Source organism: Antechinus flavipes, chromosome 5 (genome assembly GCF_016432865.1).
Source record: "Antechinus flavipes isolate AdamAnt ecotype Samford, QLD, Australia chromosome 5, AdamAnt_v2, whole genome shotgun sequence".
In the NCBI taxonomy this organism is placed as follows: Eukaryota; Metazoa; Chordata; class Mammalia; order Dasyuromorphia; family Dasyuridae; genus Antechinus; species Antechinus flavipes.
Genome location: NC_067402.1, coordinates 21,335,825 through 21,353,755, shown reverse-complemented (window position 1 = coordinate 21,353,755; position 17,931 = coordinate 21,335,825). Strand labels below are relative to the sequence as shown.

General features: G+C 46.2%; 1 protein-coding gene across 1 annotated transcript in view; it reads left to right on the top strand.

The window, feature by feature from the left end:
- The window catches only part of STT3B (STT3 oligosaccharyltransferase complex catalytic subunit B), an 80,864-nt gene that overhangs the window by 59,012 nt on the left and 3,921 nt on the right, over nucleotides 1–17,931 (top strand). The window contains 10 exon segments of the mRNA XM_051962859.1: nucleotides 3,257–3,355; nucleotides 4,962–5,108; nucleotides 7,266–7,314; nucleotides 9,706–9,860; nucleotides 11,752–11,963; nucleotides 12,878–13,065; nucleotides 13,264–13,435; nucleotides 13,958–14,131; nucleotides 16,581–16,694; nucleotides 17,637–17,849. Coding sequence (XP_051818819.1) covers nucleotides 3,257–3,355; nucleotides 4,962–5,108; nucleotides 7,266–7,314; nucleotides 9,706–9,860; nucleotides 11,752–11,963; nucleotides 12,878–13,065; nucleotides 13,264–13,435; nucleotides 13,958–14,131; nucleotides 16,581–16,694; nucleotides 17,637–17,849 — 1,523 coding nt within the window.

Here is a 17,931-nt window from a genome sequence, read left to right as displayed (position 1 = left end):
AGGTGCCATGGAATTACCTTTATACTGAGGTAGTCACCTAAGTGCTGGCTCTCTTTCCCCTCTTCCTTTCTCTCATCCTTTTTTTTTGTCTTCTCTTGAGAACCTTTCTTTTCTTTTTCCCTCTATCCCTCCTTCCTTTGCTAAGTAGTGAACCTTTAGGCTCCCTGGCAGCTCTAAATATGTAGTTCTGTGGTAACCCTTCTAGCTGGGTTTTGTTTTATTTCCCCTTCTTTTCCTTCTTTATTCTCCTGATGATGAATAAAAGGGGAATTGGCGGGTATGGGAAGGTGGAGCAGTAGAGCAGGTTGCTAAAGGGTGGTTTGTTTGTTTTTTAATATAATAATTGTTATTTTTGTGTTCACAAATATTCATTGTAGTTTCCCAGCAAACACTTAAGTTTGCTCAATTGGAGAATTAGTATTTAAGATCAGCCTGGTTGGTGGCTCCCTGGTATCATCCTTCTGTGGAAGGCTGTCAGTAAATGCAAAACAGAAACGTGGCGACGAATGCCAATTACTCGAGTTCCACAGGATGGCAGTATTGTAGCACTTTCTTGGTGTAATGAATGATTTACTACAAAGTCAGAATGAATTTTCTTAAAGTTCACTTCTGTAGCAAGGCCCTCTGACCTTAAATTGGGATGAGGAGAGGCCAGCAGGGATGGCAGTTTCTTCAGGGCCTGCTGGAAAAAGAGCCCAGCCAAGGAGTATTGATGACCAGAAGTTTGAGGGGTAGGGACTGGGTGAGGCTGGAGTGAAGAAGGGGGTATAGCTGTTCTCCTCCCATGGGGCACTTGGCACGAGATGCCGGTCAGGCCTCTCTGTCCTTGGAGGCCTGGGACGCTTTTAGCTCCTTTGGAGCCCTCAAGTTACTGATCACGTCACAGGCACTCGGTATGTATGGATTGAGTTAATGGGATATCTCGAGTTTACAGAAGCTGGGAGTTACTAAGGAAATGGCTCCATACAATGGGCATTAATGGGTAATTTTTACATGGGGTTAGGAAGGGGCCAAATTACGGGGACTCTAGAAGCCCCTGAAGAAGAGGATTTTTTTGTTTGACTCTGGAAGTCATGGGGAACATGGAGGGAAGGGAGGAGTGGTCAGGTTTGCAGGTTTTGGGAAGGTCCCTTGGTAGTGAGCTGGGGGACAGGCTGCACCAGGGAGCTGAGGTGACGGGGGCCAGTGCCATGGTGGGAGTAGTGGCAGAACAGAGAGTGTCCCATGGTTGGTAACAGAGGGGATGGTGATGGCCTCAGCGTGAGGGGGAAGTGGGGTTGGGAGACAGGACATGGTGAATTAAAGTGACTAGAAGTCAGGAGAGAGCCCCGGGCTGGACAAAGCAAACTGGGGAGCTTTTGCAGAGGGGAGACAGCTGGGACCCTGGGCAGGAGGGAGCCTCAGGGCCATGTGTGAAGGAGCAGGAGAAGTGGAGAAGTTAGCTGCGTCAGAGGTCACCGGGAGAGCCAAAACAAAGTCTCTGTTAACTTTGCAGAAACCTGTAGACAGGTCCAGAGCCAGTGGAGGAGGAAATGGACCTCCTTCTCCAGGGAAGTGGCCCAAAAAGAGGGAAGAGTCTGCCAGGAAGAGGGGTGCAGCCCTTTGTGTTTTGGAAGGGAGAGGGGCCCTCCTTGGTGTGGCCGAAGGCAGGGAGCTCAGAGTGAGGTGGGAGGGAACATGGGCACCTGAGCAGGGATGCAAGGGGAGCAAGAGCCCCCATGCGGGGAGAAGGAATGAGTCACCATAGTGAGCACCCACATTTGTGGCAGGCTCAGCACGGCTTTGTGGCCTTCTCCTATTGTTCTGACCTTGTGGTCAGAGTGAAGCCAGCGAAGGGCGGGAGGAATTGGGCTGAGGCTCGACCGAACAACACTGGCAGGAGACGAGGGTAAGCCAGGCGGGGGGGGGCTGGGAGAGGAGCCGAGGCGGGGAGGCCGGTCCTCGGGACGTGACTTCATGATGGAGGTATCAGAGATCACAGTGAAGGAAGAGAGCACTGTGGGATGACCAGAAAGTGTGACTGGATGGAGGGATTTCATAGTTCATTAACATGGAAGTAACATGGGACGGGATGGGGGGAGTGTGCATTTATTTGGGGGACGTTGAGAATCTTCTGCTTTTCATTTGCAGATGTCCAGGTGCACCGTTTCTAGGCATTAAGAAATTGGTGCCCGAGAAACCTCATTAACTCTTGGGAGGGTGTCTTGGTGTCTAGAATCAAGCCACAGAAACTTCCCTCCTCAGCCCCTAAGCTCTTGGGAAGGCAGGGATTATGCCTAATTTTTCTTTGTGTCCCATAGAGCATCAAGGTTGCTGGTGTCGATGTTCCCAGTGCCTAGACTCCCCTTTGCACAAATGGCCTCTTGGATAAAGTCAAGAATCTTTTTCTGATGAAAATTATTATCCCAGATTTGATAAGTTCATCCTTTATTAATAGAGGACTTACATATACTCAGTACCACATTGGGTTTTTAAATGGTTAATTTTTTGTTTCCCTCTCCCCAATTACTTATAAAAACAGTTGTTTAAATGCCAAATTCTTTTCCTTCCTTCCTTCTTCCTCTCTCATTATACTTTTTTTAGAGGTACAGAAATTAAGATGCTAACTGGAGCCACCAGTCATGCCATTGATCGGTGCCCTGCAGTAGCTTTTCTCTTAAAAATATTAAACACTGTTGACATTCCTCTACTCAGAAGCAATAGTGTGGTGGTTAACATTAGAGAAGCCAAGCAGCTCTTCATAGTTAAGGTGCCATTGGTGGGAAGTTGGTGTAAACCGTGTGTTTGGGCCTACAAAAATAATGTATCCCCTCCGTCACAGACACTTCAGATAGTGATAACCTGAAACCAATACCTGTCTCTTTCTGTGATGGTAAGTGCTGAGGAGGCCGGCTAAGACTGAACCCACGCCTCCCAGTGCCGCAGGACAACGAGCAGCACCTAGCGAAGCCAGAGAGAAAGTGGCATGCTTGGAAGTGGGAATTGTCTGGCTGGAAACTAGCATTAATCACAGAGTATTTGTCAAGGAGAATTTTTTTCCTTACTAAACTTGTAACTTAATTATACTGGTATAAAGAAGGAAACTCTCTACCAAAAGCAGCTCCCAGTCACATAAAATGGTATCACGAAAAGCCCTATGAACAAACTGACCTGTCAACTCAGAATTTCAAGTCAAAGATGAAATAGCATGTCTGCATAAAAGTCTGGTAGTGCCTCTGGGGTATGACTTAATCTGCTTCCCATTTTGTCTTTGTAGCATATAGCACTTTCTACATCGTGGGGCTGATATTATCCATGCAGATTCCTTTTGTGGGATTCCAGCCAATCAGGACAAGCGAACACATGGCCGCTGCAGGTACACGAGAGAGGTTCCTTTTTCCTCGTGGTTGAAAAAAAAAATGGGTAAAATTAAACAATGGGTAAATTGTTACTTAATATCTTTCATCATTCTGGCCAATTTGTAAAGGAAAAGCTTCTATGGACAGGTGGGCTTCTGTATAATATCGGGCTGTCTGTGAGCACATCCTCAGCGGCAGCCCAGACATACCAACCCTCATTTCTTGGAATTCGATGGGATACATGTCACACGCCCATCCTGTACAACAAGCAGGAACACATCCCTGTCAGTGTGACAAAACCCACAGTTCTTTGGCCCAGTGTTGATGTAAAGCAGCTGTGCCAAATAGCTCAACAATGGGAGATACATGTTTCCCAAGACTTGGCTGCGAGTTAGAGATTCTAATAATTGGCCTTTTGCTTGCTTTTGACTATATGATTTTCAGTTCCTGAAATTGGTTGACATTCTGAAATGATTGCCCCAAGAGTAACCCTTGACTTAGCAGAAAAAGTCGGAATGTAGGGCATTTTCTGGCCATTCTCAAGGGTAGGAACTTCTTCCCCCCTCTTCCACTCCTCAATTGCTCCCTGAAATATTGTATGATAAGCTCATTTAGGTGATCTAGCCTAGGCACAAGGCAAGCAAGTGTCTCCACACAGCTGTAATTTACTGATAATCAACTGGACTGTCACTGTCAACTTGGCAGGAAGAATAACTTGTAATCAGTTGGCTACATAATCATTTTGTGACGCTTTTTGTAAATATACAGGCAAAATTGAAAGTAAAACTAGTGATGTTTGTGATGGCTGGTGATGCTTTGGTACTAATTTTTCCTTTATCTAGGTCTTTGGCAACTTAGATTTTACAAAAGGCACAAAATAATTAGGGGAATAAAACTATTTTTTATTTGTTGAGATGCTTTAATGCCCACTCTTATTTTATGCAATTTGAGATATTAATTCTGTAAGAGAATTTTATCTATTTTTTTATTGCTTTTCCTCTTTATTTTAAATCATTCTAGTCAACTTTGTTTATTGCTTTAGCTTCCAGAACAGGTATCTCCAGCAAAAAAAAAAGATAATCAATCTAAATATACTATTCCCTTGTTCTATAAATGTTTTCCAGATTGTCAAAGATTCTTTTTTTTTTTCCCCCTCTTGAAACAAAGCAAATCAAAGTGGCTTTCTTCTCTGATGTAATTTTCTCACTGAAAGTTGTAGAGAGGAAGCATTTAATATGGGGAATGGGATTAATGCCATTCAAAATATGAATTATCTTGCCTGACTTTCAACTAATGGCAACCTGTGTACATCCAGAGAGAAGTTGGAGATTAATTTTAGGAGCAAAAAGAACACGTCTGGCTCTTAGAGGATTTTCTGGAGAGCAGTATCTAGATTAAGGAGATGAGATGCTTCCTTCTCTTAGCTAATTCTTAACTAGAAGAGCTGGAGTTGGTAACAGAGTCCAAAAGAAGTCTTAATTTTGCTCGAAATAAGTGTTTCATATTTTAAAAAAACAACTCATCAATAGATTGAAAAAGGAGCTTTTAAGTGGGATTCCTAGAAACTGCTTGCTTAACTTTGGGATGGTGCTAGTGCGTCAACACATTTTCCCTTTTCTTTAGGTGTCTTTGCACTGATCCAGGCGTACGCCTTCCTGCAGTATCTCAGAGACAGACTGACAAAGCAGGAGTTTCAGACCCTTTTCTTCCTGGGAGTATCCCTGGCTGCGGGCGCTGTGTTCCTGAGCGTGATCTATCTGACTTACACCGGTGAGTGACGGCAGAGAGACCTCCCTCTGCTTGGAAAAGAATCCTGACTGTAACTCAGTCAATACCCACACGGACTCAGCTTGGCTCCCACAGTCCTCCTGTGGCCAGCTGACATGGAACCAATTCATTATTCCTAGAATAGAACGATTCCAATAGATCTTTCTGATGCTGGAAGGCAGTTGTTGTCCCAGTTGATCCGCCTTCCACATCTGGTGGCCTTCCTAAAATGTGGTTCCCAGAACTAAATACAGCATGCCAGCTGTAGTCTGGGTGGACCACTCTACGGGAACACCAGCCCTTCTTTATTTCTAAAAGTTTTTGTTTTGAGGGGTTGAGAGGGTGTAGAAAAGATCTTATTTAACACAAAAATAGTGGAGGCCTTTCCTAAGCAGGAAAAAGGTGTTGTTCTTCCTTTTCCCAGGCATCAAGTATCCTTGCCTCCAGTGCCAAGCCCCACTTCCTCATGGCTCACGATACAGCACAGGGGTGGGCCTGAGATACTCCTCAGGCTCTAGAAAAATGGGAGAGAGTAAATGAAACAATGGATACTGCTAGGTGTCAGGAGCTGTTCATACCAAAAGAAGCACCCTAGACAGTCCCTACCCTCCGGGAGCTTAGATTTTATGGGGGAAGACAGTGGAGTGGGAGAGTGGGAAGGGAGCAGTTTGAATATGAGGAGGAGATAGTCTACAGAGAAAGGGGCATAAGGCACGGCACGCTGCTTTCTAAAGAGAGAGAATAAGGGGGAATATGGCTGGGCTCTTGACTCATTTGGGGATCCATTAGTTTCCCCCCTCTCGGGCCATGTGAAATGTGTAACTTGTAGGCCTCCCTGCAGATCCAATGGGACTTGAGGTGCCTTCTGTCCCCTCCTGCTTTCTCATGTCAAGGCTCCATTGCCCCCAGCTTGCTCTCTCTCTGCCTGTTTGGCGTTGGTCCCTTGCTGGCTATGTGGAGGCCACACTGGGTAGCCCCTGTCCCTGTCGGAGCCTTTCTTTCAGTTTCCTTGCTCAGCAGTAGTTGTGGGCAGCTTCTCTGGTTCTGCCCAATCAATGAATGGCTGGAACATGGCTGCCAAAGGTGGGGGAGAAGCCCCGGACCCAATGGGATCCAGATCAGGTGTCTCCCTATTCTTAGCCAACCCAGGCCAGTGGATCCCCTGGGCCTATACGCTTAGGTTCTGGGGCTCTTGAATCAGTCAGCAGTAACTGCCTCGGTTGCTACTAAAACCTCAAAAGGCCCCCTTGGAAGGAGAGAGGGGAGATGGGCTGAATATGTGTAGCCTTCTTCGGATTCCAGATTTATTTTCCTTCAGAGGGCACAGATATAAAAGGACTGCAAGATGTCTCCCTTGATTGAGGTTGATAAGGGTGAAGGTTTGGGGCAAAGGGAGAGGGGTAGGAGGGACTGCAGGGGAGGAAGGCCTTGGGACTGAGGGGGCACAGGGCAGGGGGAGAGAGCTTAGGAGAAGGGGTCCTCTTGGTCATGCTCAGTCACCATCTTGGGAGGTCAGCATCAAGACCAGAGAAGTTGGCCTCCTCTGTCCCTCTTTGCTGCAGCCTCCCCTGCTTGGCTAGGGCACTGCCCATGTCTCCCCTCCTCAGGAGTGTCCTCCTGGATCTCCCTCCCTCTGTGTAGAGAGATGACTTGCCCACTCTTCTCAGCTCTCGCCACCATCATGGCACCAAAACAGGGCTCTTCTTTCTCCTCCTTGACCACTCTACAGCCCTGGTCATGGAGGATCCTCTCTCTTCCTTTAAAGTTTCTTCTCTCCTTTCTCCTGTAGCCAATCTGACCACTTCTCTCTCTCCCTCACTGAGTCCTCGTGGGGAAAGGAGATTGTATCTGAGGGTGGGGAGAGCGCCGGTCTCCAGTTGGAGGCACTGACTACTCTGAAGTCAGAAGATCAAGGGCTGAAGGCTCAGCATAGTGATGTGGCCTTCTTGGTTTCTCCATCTTCCCACAGCTGGTCCTATATGTCCATAAACCTTGTTTTATTCTAGTGCCAGCCGTATAACTTAGGACCATAGGCTGTTGCCTCCAAAAGTAAAGTAAAATATATTTTATTAATAAGTTTTTAAAACCCTTAATGTTTTTGTTTCTTTTTTAAATTCAATTTCTTAGATTTCCTTTTTATGTTTTTTTAAACTCTTCTAGGTTATATTGCACCATGGAGTGGCAGATTTTATTCACTATGGGACACTGGGTAAGTAAAAATGAGGAGAAATGATGTCATGATATTTATGTTAAAGTATCAAACTTACAAAGGGATACACGAAGGTTATTACTATCCCAAGGGGTGGAGAGATTAAAATTTATCTTAGCTGCCCTCGCCACTTCCAGGTAGATCAGTCACTGATACTTTGATCGTGTTATCCTTGGGGTATGGTTGACTTATATTGGATTGCTTGTTGTCCAAGGGAGGAGAGAGAAAAATTTGGAACACAAGATTTTGCAAAAGTGGATGTTGAAAACTGTCTCTGCATGTATTTTGAAAAACAAAAAGCTATTACAAATTAAATACATGCAAAGATAATACTATTTTGTGATCCACATTCAGTCTCCATAGTCCTCTCTCAGGAGGCAAATGACATTTTTCCAACATAAGTCTATTGGAATTGGCCTAAATCACCTCACTGTTGAAAAGAACCTTGACCATCACAAATTCTTGTTGCTGCCTTGTATAATGATCTCCTGGTTCTGCTCATTTCCCTCAGCATCAGTTCGTGTAAGTCTCTCCAGGCCTTTCTAAAATCATCCTGCTGATCGTTTCTTATAGTACAATAATATCCCATGACATTTGTGTCCTATAACTTATTCAGCCATTCTCCAGCTGATGGGCAGCCACTCAGTTTCCAGTTCCTCACCACTACAAAAAGGGCAAACAGATTTTTTTTTTTTTTTTTTTGGCTTTTCATCAGTTTGGACTTGGCCCTTAACTGCACATTATTGCAAGGTTCAGATATAGTAGTAACCATGTAAATAAGTAGTCCCCAAACGCCTTTCAGCCAGACAGTATTAATTTCAATAAAAGACCCTTTCTGCTCATCTCTTCATTGCTGCCTACCCACCGCCGTCCAGAAGTTACAAAAATGGTTTTAACTTTTGACACAGTGCCACTGGACATGTCTGGTTTAAATTAAATAGAAGACATGGATTATTGATGCAGTCATCCAAGGCACCGAGGTCACTACTCGTTCCGACCTTTATCTTGTCGTGGATATCGAGGGTTCTGGAAGAGAGTCAGGCTGGTGACTGTAGCTCTGCTTCCTTGAGTCCAGTTCACAAGCACGTCAAGTCATTATCCCATCATGTTATTGGTCCTCTGAAAACCAAGGATGAGATGACTAGTAACCATGGTAGCGACTTCAGGGTCATCCTCATTCTACAGATGAGGAAACTAGGGCCCAAAGGCAGGGTGTGGCCTAGAACCCCCTGGGGCGTGAGGACGAGCCAAGATTAGAACTCAGTTCTGAGGCGCCACATCTAGCACTCTCCCACCAGACTGCTGCCAGGCCTGTTTTCCTGAGGATGTCAGTATTCTTTTTTCACTTGTTATTTTCAGTCATGAATGGACAACTGAGTGACGTGTAGAATAGCTTTCCTCTTCTGCCTGTAACTGACATTAATAGGTGTATATATGTAACACATGACATTCAGAGCTAATCGTTTTGGAAATAAAGTCTATGGCTGTTTATTTCAAACAGAAATAGAAGATATACTTGTAAGAGATAATGCAGCCTTTGATCAGTTTGTATTTTTAAACAAATATTTCTTACGTTATTAAGAATCATGTCTAATGTGATATTCCATCCTCATGGTTCTTTATCCTTAATGACTGAAGTAAAATGTTTGAGCTAGAAATGTCACATACATGACTGGCTGACTTGATGTTCTATGTAATGACTCAGAAAATGTGAGACCGTGGTTTAGTATTTTTGTAGAAAAGTTATTCTAATTTATTTTATGTCCAGTTCAGGTTGCACCATCTTTTTGGCTAATGATGTAAATTTAAGTTCTAGGCAAATTTTTTTTTTCCTCGATAACTGTATAACATTCCTTTTAATATGTACTTATAAAAAGTACAGGAGAGTCCTGGAGCCCATTAGATGGCATTTAATAAGATGCAGGGTTTTTACTTTAAAGTCAGACAGAGGGAGCAGAACTTGTAGTTTGGGCAATATTTTATTTATCTAGTTTATTGGAAATCAGAGCTCTTCTATGTCTGATCTCTGTGAGTGCTCCTGAATGGCCCGCCATGATTTTCCTCAGTTTGGGCTGAGCTCACTGGGCCACCTATCATAGGCCCATCACAGGAGGAGAAGCTATAATGTTAGAAGTGGAAGAAACTTCAAGGGACAAACGCTCTCTGTCCCCTGTGTCAGATTGGCTCCTTTTGTCTGGTCTTTGGCCAGGGTCAAACAACCAATCAGAGTGGGTCCAGAGTGGCTCAAAAGCCAGCTTTTTATATTGTTTTGAGCATTGTTTCAGCAACGAGTTTGGTGAGAAGTCACCAAGGTCATGAAAAGAAATGCTTTAAGTCTAGAAAGAAAGGAATTTGCAGCATTTCAAAATTATGCTTTCTTTCTTAAACTAGGTATGCAAAAATACACATTCCCATCATTGCCTCAGTGTCTGAACATCAGCCTACAACATGGGTATCCTTCTTCTTTGATCTCCATATTCTTGTGTGCACCTTCCCAGCAGGCCTGTGGTTTTGTATCAAAAATATAAATGATGAAAGAGTGTTTGGTAAGAGAAATGTTCAAAAATAACTTTGATTTGAAATAATTGCCTTGATGAAATTTCTATTTGTATATATATTATATATAATAGAACTTATTATATTCTATATCTTCTCCATTTAGGCAAAGTTAACCATTGTTTCAATGGTTTAAATTTTTGATATTTCAGATTAAAAATCCACTGTTAAAAATAGCTGTGTTTTTATAATTCTATTTATATTGCTAAGCAATGAGTTGATATACAGAAGTTAGTAGCTCAGCTCTTCTAGAGAGCAGGAAGTAAATATAATATTTGAATGAATGGTACCATTTAATAATTTGTAACTACCTGTGACTAACTACTACAAGCATAAAGTGACTGTGTTGCTCCCATCTCAATTATAAAAATCAAGTCAATTTTAGATGATCTTAAGATAAGAGTGACTTTAATGTGATTTAAAAGTAATTCCATAGCACTCAGAGCTTTTCACTAACATGGTTTCAGTGATGGCTCTGGTTCACCAGCACGTGCTTTATATATTTATTAACCATTTTTCTAGTGTTGTCTCAGTTGCTTGGAGGAGGTTACATTATTTCATTTTTGGCTCATGGAACATTTTCATTTTCTTAACTTAATAGAGTTAGAAATTTGAAGGATTTGCTCTGTGGTCTGCCTAAGATTGTAAGATTCTGGCTTAAATTTCCAGACTTTTGTCTATTACTGAGAATATAACCCACTTGAATAAAATTACTACTGTGAGAGCTACCAAGCAGCTTGTAAAACCAGGCTATAGCACCTAGAATTTCTTGTTGGAGAAAATATTTATGTGAAACTGAGTAAATTCTGTTTTTAAGCAGAGCACTCTCTTGATCATAGGACCACAAAGCAGATCAACAAAAGAATTACTAAGTTACAACATAGAATATTGAAAATCCATGTTTCTAGGCATTACTCCAAATCCAAGTGTTTGAACCAAAACAGCAGAATCCAGGGGGTGGAGGCAGCCCCTTCTGAAAAAGACACAGGTGTCATGGCTTTGGAGGAGTCCAGGGTGTGATTACCCAGGAGAGGGAGCCAGGCTCTCATCCAGGGTGACCCTGAGAGGAGCAGACCAGGGCAGGGGCACTAGATGGAGGATACTGGGCCTGATCTTGGCAAGAAGGGAAAGCCCAAGATTTTTTGGGGGGTGGGGGTGGGGGGGAGATATTTTAGTTTTAGCCACTTCATTCCCTGGGGGAGAGAGGATAGGACTTAAAGGGGCTTCTCCGAGCTCATCTAGCTCCAATTTCTGATCATACAAGGGAGGAGAGCATTGGGATTCCACCAATGGCCATGGAGGACAGGACATCGTAGACTTCTAGAATGTCCATCTGGAGTAATCTAGAAAAGTCACTTTTCTGTGATTTCATGTGGTTTCCAGGTGTTTCTGACCTTCCAGAATGTGTTTCAAACTTCTAGATCTCTCAGGAATGACTTTGAGACACTACAGATTTCACTTAATAAATGGCATTATTTCTGCTTCATTTATTGCTCCAGAGTAGACTTTAACTACCGAGGTTTGCCATGGAGGATTTGTAGGGGATTGTGCATTTCCTTCCCAGGCTTTATGAAGTCTAACATAAGTGCATTTTCCTCTAAAGGCATAACAGCCATAGAAAATCCATCACTATTGACAAATGTGAATGAAAAGAATCCCCATCTCCTTGGTAACAGCATTGCAATCTCAGTACGCCATAGTCTCATTAATTATGGAAGTTAATAACAAGTTATGCTTTATGATGGTGGCTATTAATTATTGGCCAGTATTGGTAACTAAAGAAGAAACCGTTCTTTGGAGGAATTTTTGGTCTTGTCATTACTGTCTAAAAGTTGAGTTTCCTACTTTCTACTGATTAAAAGTGAACCTCTCTCATCCCAGTGGCTCTGTACGCAATCAGCGCCGTCTACTTTGCCGGGGTGATGGTGCGCCTGATGCTGACTTTGACCCCCGTGGTCTGCATGCTGTCTGCAATTGCTTTCTCCAATGTCTTTGAGCACTACCTGGGAGATGATCTCAAACGGGAAAGCCCCCCCGTGGAAGACAGCAGTGACGAAGACGACAAAAGAAATCCAGGAAACTTGTATGACAAGGTAGGCGACCTGCAGGGAGACAGCTTCTCCTGGAGAAGCCCCAGGGGGAGTGGAGACAGGTCCAGGGCTGGGCAGATTGGCACAGGGGACCACTCTGGGCCTTTGGCCAGGGGCTGCTCTGGGGTTCTAGTCAGGGCTTGCGCATCATGTTTGAAAGCTCTTACTCTGGCTTGAGAGGTGATAAAATGCCTTGAGTGAAGTTTATTAAAAATGGTCATTGTTTGATTTGAGTCCTGCAGTTGTCACATGGGATGTAAGTCAAACCCACATCACCCCTGGGAGGCAGATTGGTAAATGGAAAGATGATGTCCCATTTGATGGGAGCTTGTGCCGGAGGGGCGCACAGAGCACAGCTATCTACTGACAGGGGTGAATGTCCTCACTGCTGCTGAGTTAGGAGATCTTCCTTGCCAGTGAGATCCAGCGGAAAGGGCTTGGGGAGGAGCATTTCTGGAAGTCCAGGCTCCTCATTTCCTCAGTAGATGATCCACCATAATCCCAAATCCACATTTGGGTTTGCATTTGTAGAGCTTGGGTCTCTTCCTGCGGCTCATTCTTTGATGGAAGCTGTGCTTGTTAATATGCTCCCCGTCTGCCTCTCTTCAGGAGGATCAAATGTGCTGCTGTCTCACAAAGGAGCATCCCCTGTGAGGGGCCTGCGGGTGGGTACCGAGAGAGCGTGGCTGGCGCAGAACCCGTCTTTGGGAATGCCGCTTCTCCAGCATTGGGAGGAGGACGGGGCTTCTTGCCCCAAAGCTGATTCAAAGCTTCTGCTCAAGTTAAAGTGGGAGGTGAAAGTTTGGGTAGAAAGGAGGAAATAAGCTACCTTGTTTTCACATAAATTTCAAAGAGAGAGAGAGATCTTAACAGAAGGAAAAGCAAAATAAGTTGTGAATGATTTTTTGTTTCCTCAGGCAGGTAAAGTGAGGAAACACGTATCTGAGCAAGAAAAGGCTGAAGAAGGCTTGGGGCCTAACATCAAAAGCATCGTCACTATGTTGATGCTGATGTTGCTAATGATGTTTGCAGTCCACTGTACCTGGGTAACGAGCAATGCCTACTCCAGCCCCAGCATAGTGCTGGCCTCCTACAACCATGACGGGTAAGGAGAAGAGCCCTAGCTGTCCGTGGGGGACTGGGGAGGTCGTGAGCACAACACCCCGCCCCCATCAGACAGAGGCCTCGATGCCATAGCAGGGTCCACATCGCTAATTGGCTTGTCACGGTCAGCGTTCTGTAGCATCTTCATCCCTGGTAGGTCAGTCCCCTCATCTCAAAGTGTACGGTCATCTCGTTTCAGCACCAGGAATATCTTGGATGATTTCAGAGAAGCGTACTACTGGCTAAGGCAGAACACCGACGAACACGCCCGGGTCATGTCTTGGTGGGATTATGGCTACCAGATTGCCGGGATGGCCAACAGGACGACGCTGGTTGATAACAACACGTGGAATAACAGTCACATTGCACTGGTGAGGGTTCTGTGTGCCGTGGGAAATGGTGCCGGAGGGAGCCTGGATGCCGGGCCTCTTGTTGGCTCCCCGCTTTTTGGTGCTTCTCTGTCCGTTTACATGAAGGGAGAGGTTGGGCAACTGGCCTGGCTTCTGTCCAGTCTGTACAGGACCAGGCCGAACGTGGATGTTGGAAATTCCTTTGACAACTGCTTTCTTTGGGTGATTAGCTTTGAAAATTATTTGTATATTATTGAATTTTGAGTCTGGAAATTGTAGCAGAGAAACTCACCATTAACACCCATGCTGCAGAGCATGGAGGCCTTCATCACGGGCACATCTCCCAGAACCCAGGCCTAGCCAGCCCAGGCTGGATGCGGCCGAGAAGCGTCTGGTTTGGGAAGCTGAAGTGACCCTGAGTTCATGACCTATCTGCATAAAACGCCATTTCTCTTAGAGTCTACTGAAAGTAGAGCTCTGTGGGGCCTCCGGAGCTGGTTTCAATGTCTGTTGCTTTGTTTTTGTTTTGAACATATGGTCTAGGTTGGGAAAGCCATGTCTTCAAATGAAACAGCAGCTTATAAGATCATGAGGAGCCTGGATGTGGATTATGTCTTGATTATTTTTGGAGGAGTCATTGGTTATTCTGGTGATGATATCAATAAGTTTCTCTGGATGGTCAGGATAGCTGAAGGGGAGCATCCGAAAGACATTCGGGTAAGAAGTAACTTAGAACTATGAAAGACTGATGTTCCCAAGAAAAACGGGCAGTGTGAGTCATTGGTAATCCAGTCAGCCAGGGTTACGAACCACCTACCCTAGACATAACCCCCATGCTTGTCCCCTCCACTTGTTGCCTGTTTTCACCCATCCATCATGGGACTGCTGGGTCAGTCTTCCTCCATAGTCCGTCAGACTCCTTCAGTTCTTCCCTCCATCCAGCCCTCAACTGCCTTCTTGGGCCCCTGCCACCTTCGTGAGCTTGGCCCCCCCTAGGGCCAAATATGTCTGTCCTCTGCTTAATGGGTTTTGTGCCTTTCCACCTTGAGGTGCCCCCTCCAAGAATTAAAAAAAAAATCACTCGTGGGAAGTGGGCTCTTAACTCCAACTTCCCATCACAGTCCTCCCTGTTTTTGCCCGAGCCTGCTTTGGGATGGCTTGGGTATATTTCTGTCCCTTCCCACCCCTGGTCTTGTGCATCTCTGCAGCCCTTGGGCCAGCAGGAGGACTGGTCGAAAGCCAGTCCAGCGAGCTTTGGAAGGAAAGGCACAGTCGCCTGTTGGGGAACGTCCAGCTCTGTGCTGCCCCTGGTCCTCTCCGAAGGGAAGTCAGAGATCAGAAAGCGCCCGCCTCTCCTCCCCCTTTACCCAGGGCTGGCCAGTGGGCTTTCCCACAGAGGGAGCAGCATCTCAGCTCTGCTGCCTGTCCGGGGAGGGAGGGACCTTTCATGGACAAGGGGATGGTGTGGGTGTCCCTGCAAGAGCCTGATCAGAGCCCAGAAAGGCATCGTCTGGTCCAGGGGTTTTAGTGCGCACATGTTGACCAGAGCAACCTTTTCATTGGTCTGGAGTGCCAGGGTCGGATCCCTGTCCCTAGAGGGGAAGCTCAAAAAGAGGTACCCCTCTTTAGAATGGGGGGACAGGAGGAGGTGGTGCTCCCTGTGTTGGGGTGGACTTGGAAGGCACAGGTCACTGCTCTTAAGGTTCTTCTCCTACTAGTTGCTGGGCAGCACAGCACAGCATTGAACCTGCAGTCTGGAAAGCCGGGTGAGCCTGGGCAAGTCACTGACCCCATGTCTGCCTCTGTTTCCTTTTCTGTAAAATGGACTAGAGAAGGAAATGGCCAACCAGGCCAGTGTCCTTGCCAATACAACCCCACGTGGGGTCTCAAAAAATCAGACATAACTGAAAACCCCTGAACTAATAGATGAGCTTTCGCTCGAGGTGGAATATTTGTATTTTGAATCAGGCTAGAGTCCCGATCACAGAAGTGCTTGAGGCTGTACCTCAGTGTGGCGTTATGGGGTGAGATTTGTCCGTCTCTCTGAGGGAGCACCGGAGGAAGGGGTCATTGACCAGCATGACTGGCTCCAGTTCTGAGTCAAGTGAGGCCTTCTTTTGCATCAGGCTCCCTTCTCGGGGTCATGCATTTATTAAGCACCTGCTGCTTAACCCTTTAGTTTGTGGGTCTAAACTGTTCAAATCCAGGTCTGGATTTGGCCTTTCAACTGTTAGAGGTAGGGAAGTGGCTGCAGAGTATTTAGCACATAGTAGGTGCTTAATACAGGTTCCCTGACTCTTAACGTGAGAGCCTGAGGATCTTGGAGGGAGAGAATGAGCATCTCATTGCTAGAAGGTGGAGCTTACGCTGGGAGATTATGCATGAAGATGCTGCTAGTGTTGGGGTAGAGATGGGCCAGAATGGGGCAGTCAGCTGGGCTAGCATAGGCCAGGAAGGACTTTGTCGTGAGACAAGTGGACACATGGAAAGGCAGGACCAAGGACCAGAATGGGCCAAGTCTTGGGGCACAGATTGGAGTAAAGGAGCAACTCCAAGCTGTGGAGGTAGAGTGGATAAGTAGGGCAGATGAGCCCGAATCTCCAACAGGGGTGGCCCGGACAGGAAAGGAGAGGGAAAGTGGAGCGATCCAGGAAACACTGAGGATGGAGGCCCGGAGCTGGGGAGGACACCACTATCACTTCTGAGTGTGTCAATGGCCTGGGTTTACTGTCATGGCTTTAGTTACATGTGCATTCTAAAGTTCTCTCTGTTAAGCAATACAGTTGTGACACGGAGCCCATTATCTCCTTCACCTCTTCTACATCCTAAGGAAACAACCCTCCCAGCCATTCAGGAATTTGCCGTCTGCTCCCCGTGGGAAAACCTTTGCTTCCCAATGGCTGCAGCTTCCTCCACGGGTTGCCTCCTGCGCTTCCTTCTCCAGGAAGCTTTCCTGAATCCAGCCTTGGGCAGGCTGCTCTTTCTCAGATTAGTTCCTTACACATGCATGTGTGAGCGTACGCCCTGACCGTTGGTGGTCTCACACTAGTTTTCTTATTGGACTGGATTGAGTAACTGAAGAGACTGTTTTAAAGGGACCTAAGGAAGCGGTCTCTGGATTTCTTGAGCTGTGCTGATGTAGAAATGTCTCTGTTCCTCCCTACAGGAAAGTGACTACTTCACCCCCCAGGGAGAGTTTCGGGTAGACAAGGCAGGCTCTCCAACCTTACTGAACTGCCTCATGTATAAAATGTCCTATTACAGATTTGGAGAAATGCAGGTGAGTGGGGAGCTCCAGGTGGGGAAGAAGGGGGTTGCTGTGATAGTCTGTTCCTAGTCAAGCTTCTCGTTGGGGAGAGGAATTGCTAAATGTCTGTCCATCTTTTTCCTTTCACTGCAGAGCCCCAGCAAAGACTCCTATTTGGGGGATCTTTGTTCTTGTAAGGCCGCAGGCATTCCTACTGAGCGCTAGAATGCTGCCAGCTAACCCTAACCCTAACCCAGAGTCCAGGGGCCTCCTGTCAAGATTGGGCTAAGGGAGTGAGGGCTCGGGTCATCTCGGGCCTTGTTGGGATCCCTGATGGGGAAGTCGGACCTTCCTGGGATAGGCTCCCTTCTCCAAGTCAGTTTGGTTGAAGTGATCCTGGAGAGGCGACTTTTCCCTAGTGCTCCGCCCTGATCCTCAGTATCTTGCTGAGCTGAGGGGTCTGTTTGGGATTTGTTAGGCCCTGACTGACAGCTAGTGTCAGAATAAAGGGTTCTGTCCCTATTGCCTTGAAGCCTAATTTCATCTATCTTCAATGGGGTCACTAGAGTGAGGCAAGCACACTCCTAGGCCTTGGACTTGGAAGCCCAGCTCTGGGCTGGACAACTGGAAAGCCTGGGGGCAGTGGCAGGGAGATTGGGCTGGAGGGCCATCTCTTGCTGTTTTCTCAGACTGCCAGAGAAGTCTGCACCCCCTTCCCCACCCCACTCCCTATCTCATCTGTTGTTTATCTTAAGGGGGTGGTTCCTTCTGGGGCTAGGGTGAGGGCGGGGGAAGGAAGAGGAGAGGGAAGAGGAGACTGCTGTGCTGCTTTTCCCAGAGCAGAGCTGCTCTTGGCAGAGGTGGAAGCCATCCCACATCCAGGCTTCTGGCTGCCCATCCGGTCCTGGGTCTCTCCCCCTTGGACCCTTGTTTTCTCCCCAGACTCACCTCCATGAATGTTTTGCATTTCTGCAGCTGGATTTTCGGACACCCCCAGGCTTTGACCGGACACGTAATGCAGAGATCGGCAACAAGGACATTAAATTCAAACATTTGGAAGAAGCCTTTACGTCCGAGCACTGGCTTGTTAGGATATACAAGGTGAAGCAGCTGGAGAACAGGGAGACCCTCGACCACAAGCCTAGAGTCACCAACATTTTATCCAAACAGAAGTATTTGTCAAAGAAGGTGGGTTCCCAGGGAAATGATCCTAAAAAGGGGGGGGTTGGCTCGCTCGTCACTGGTAAATGAGTCGTTTCTCCAAGCCAAA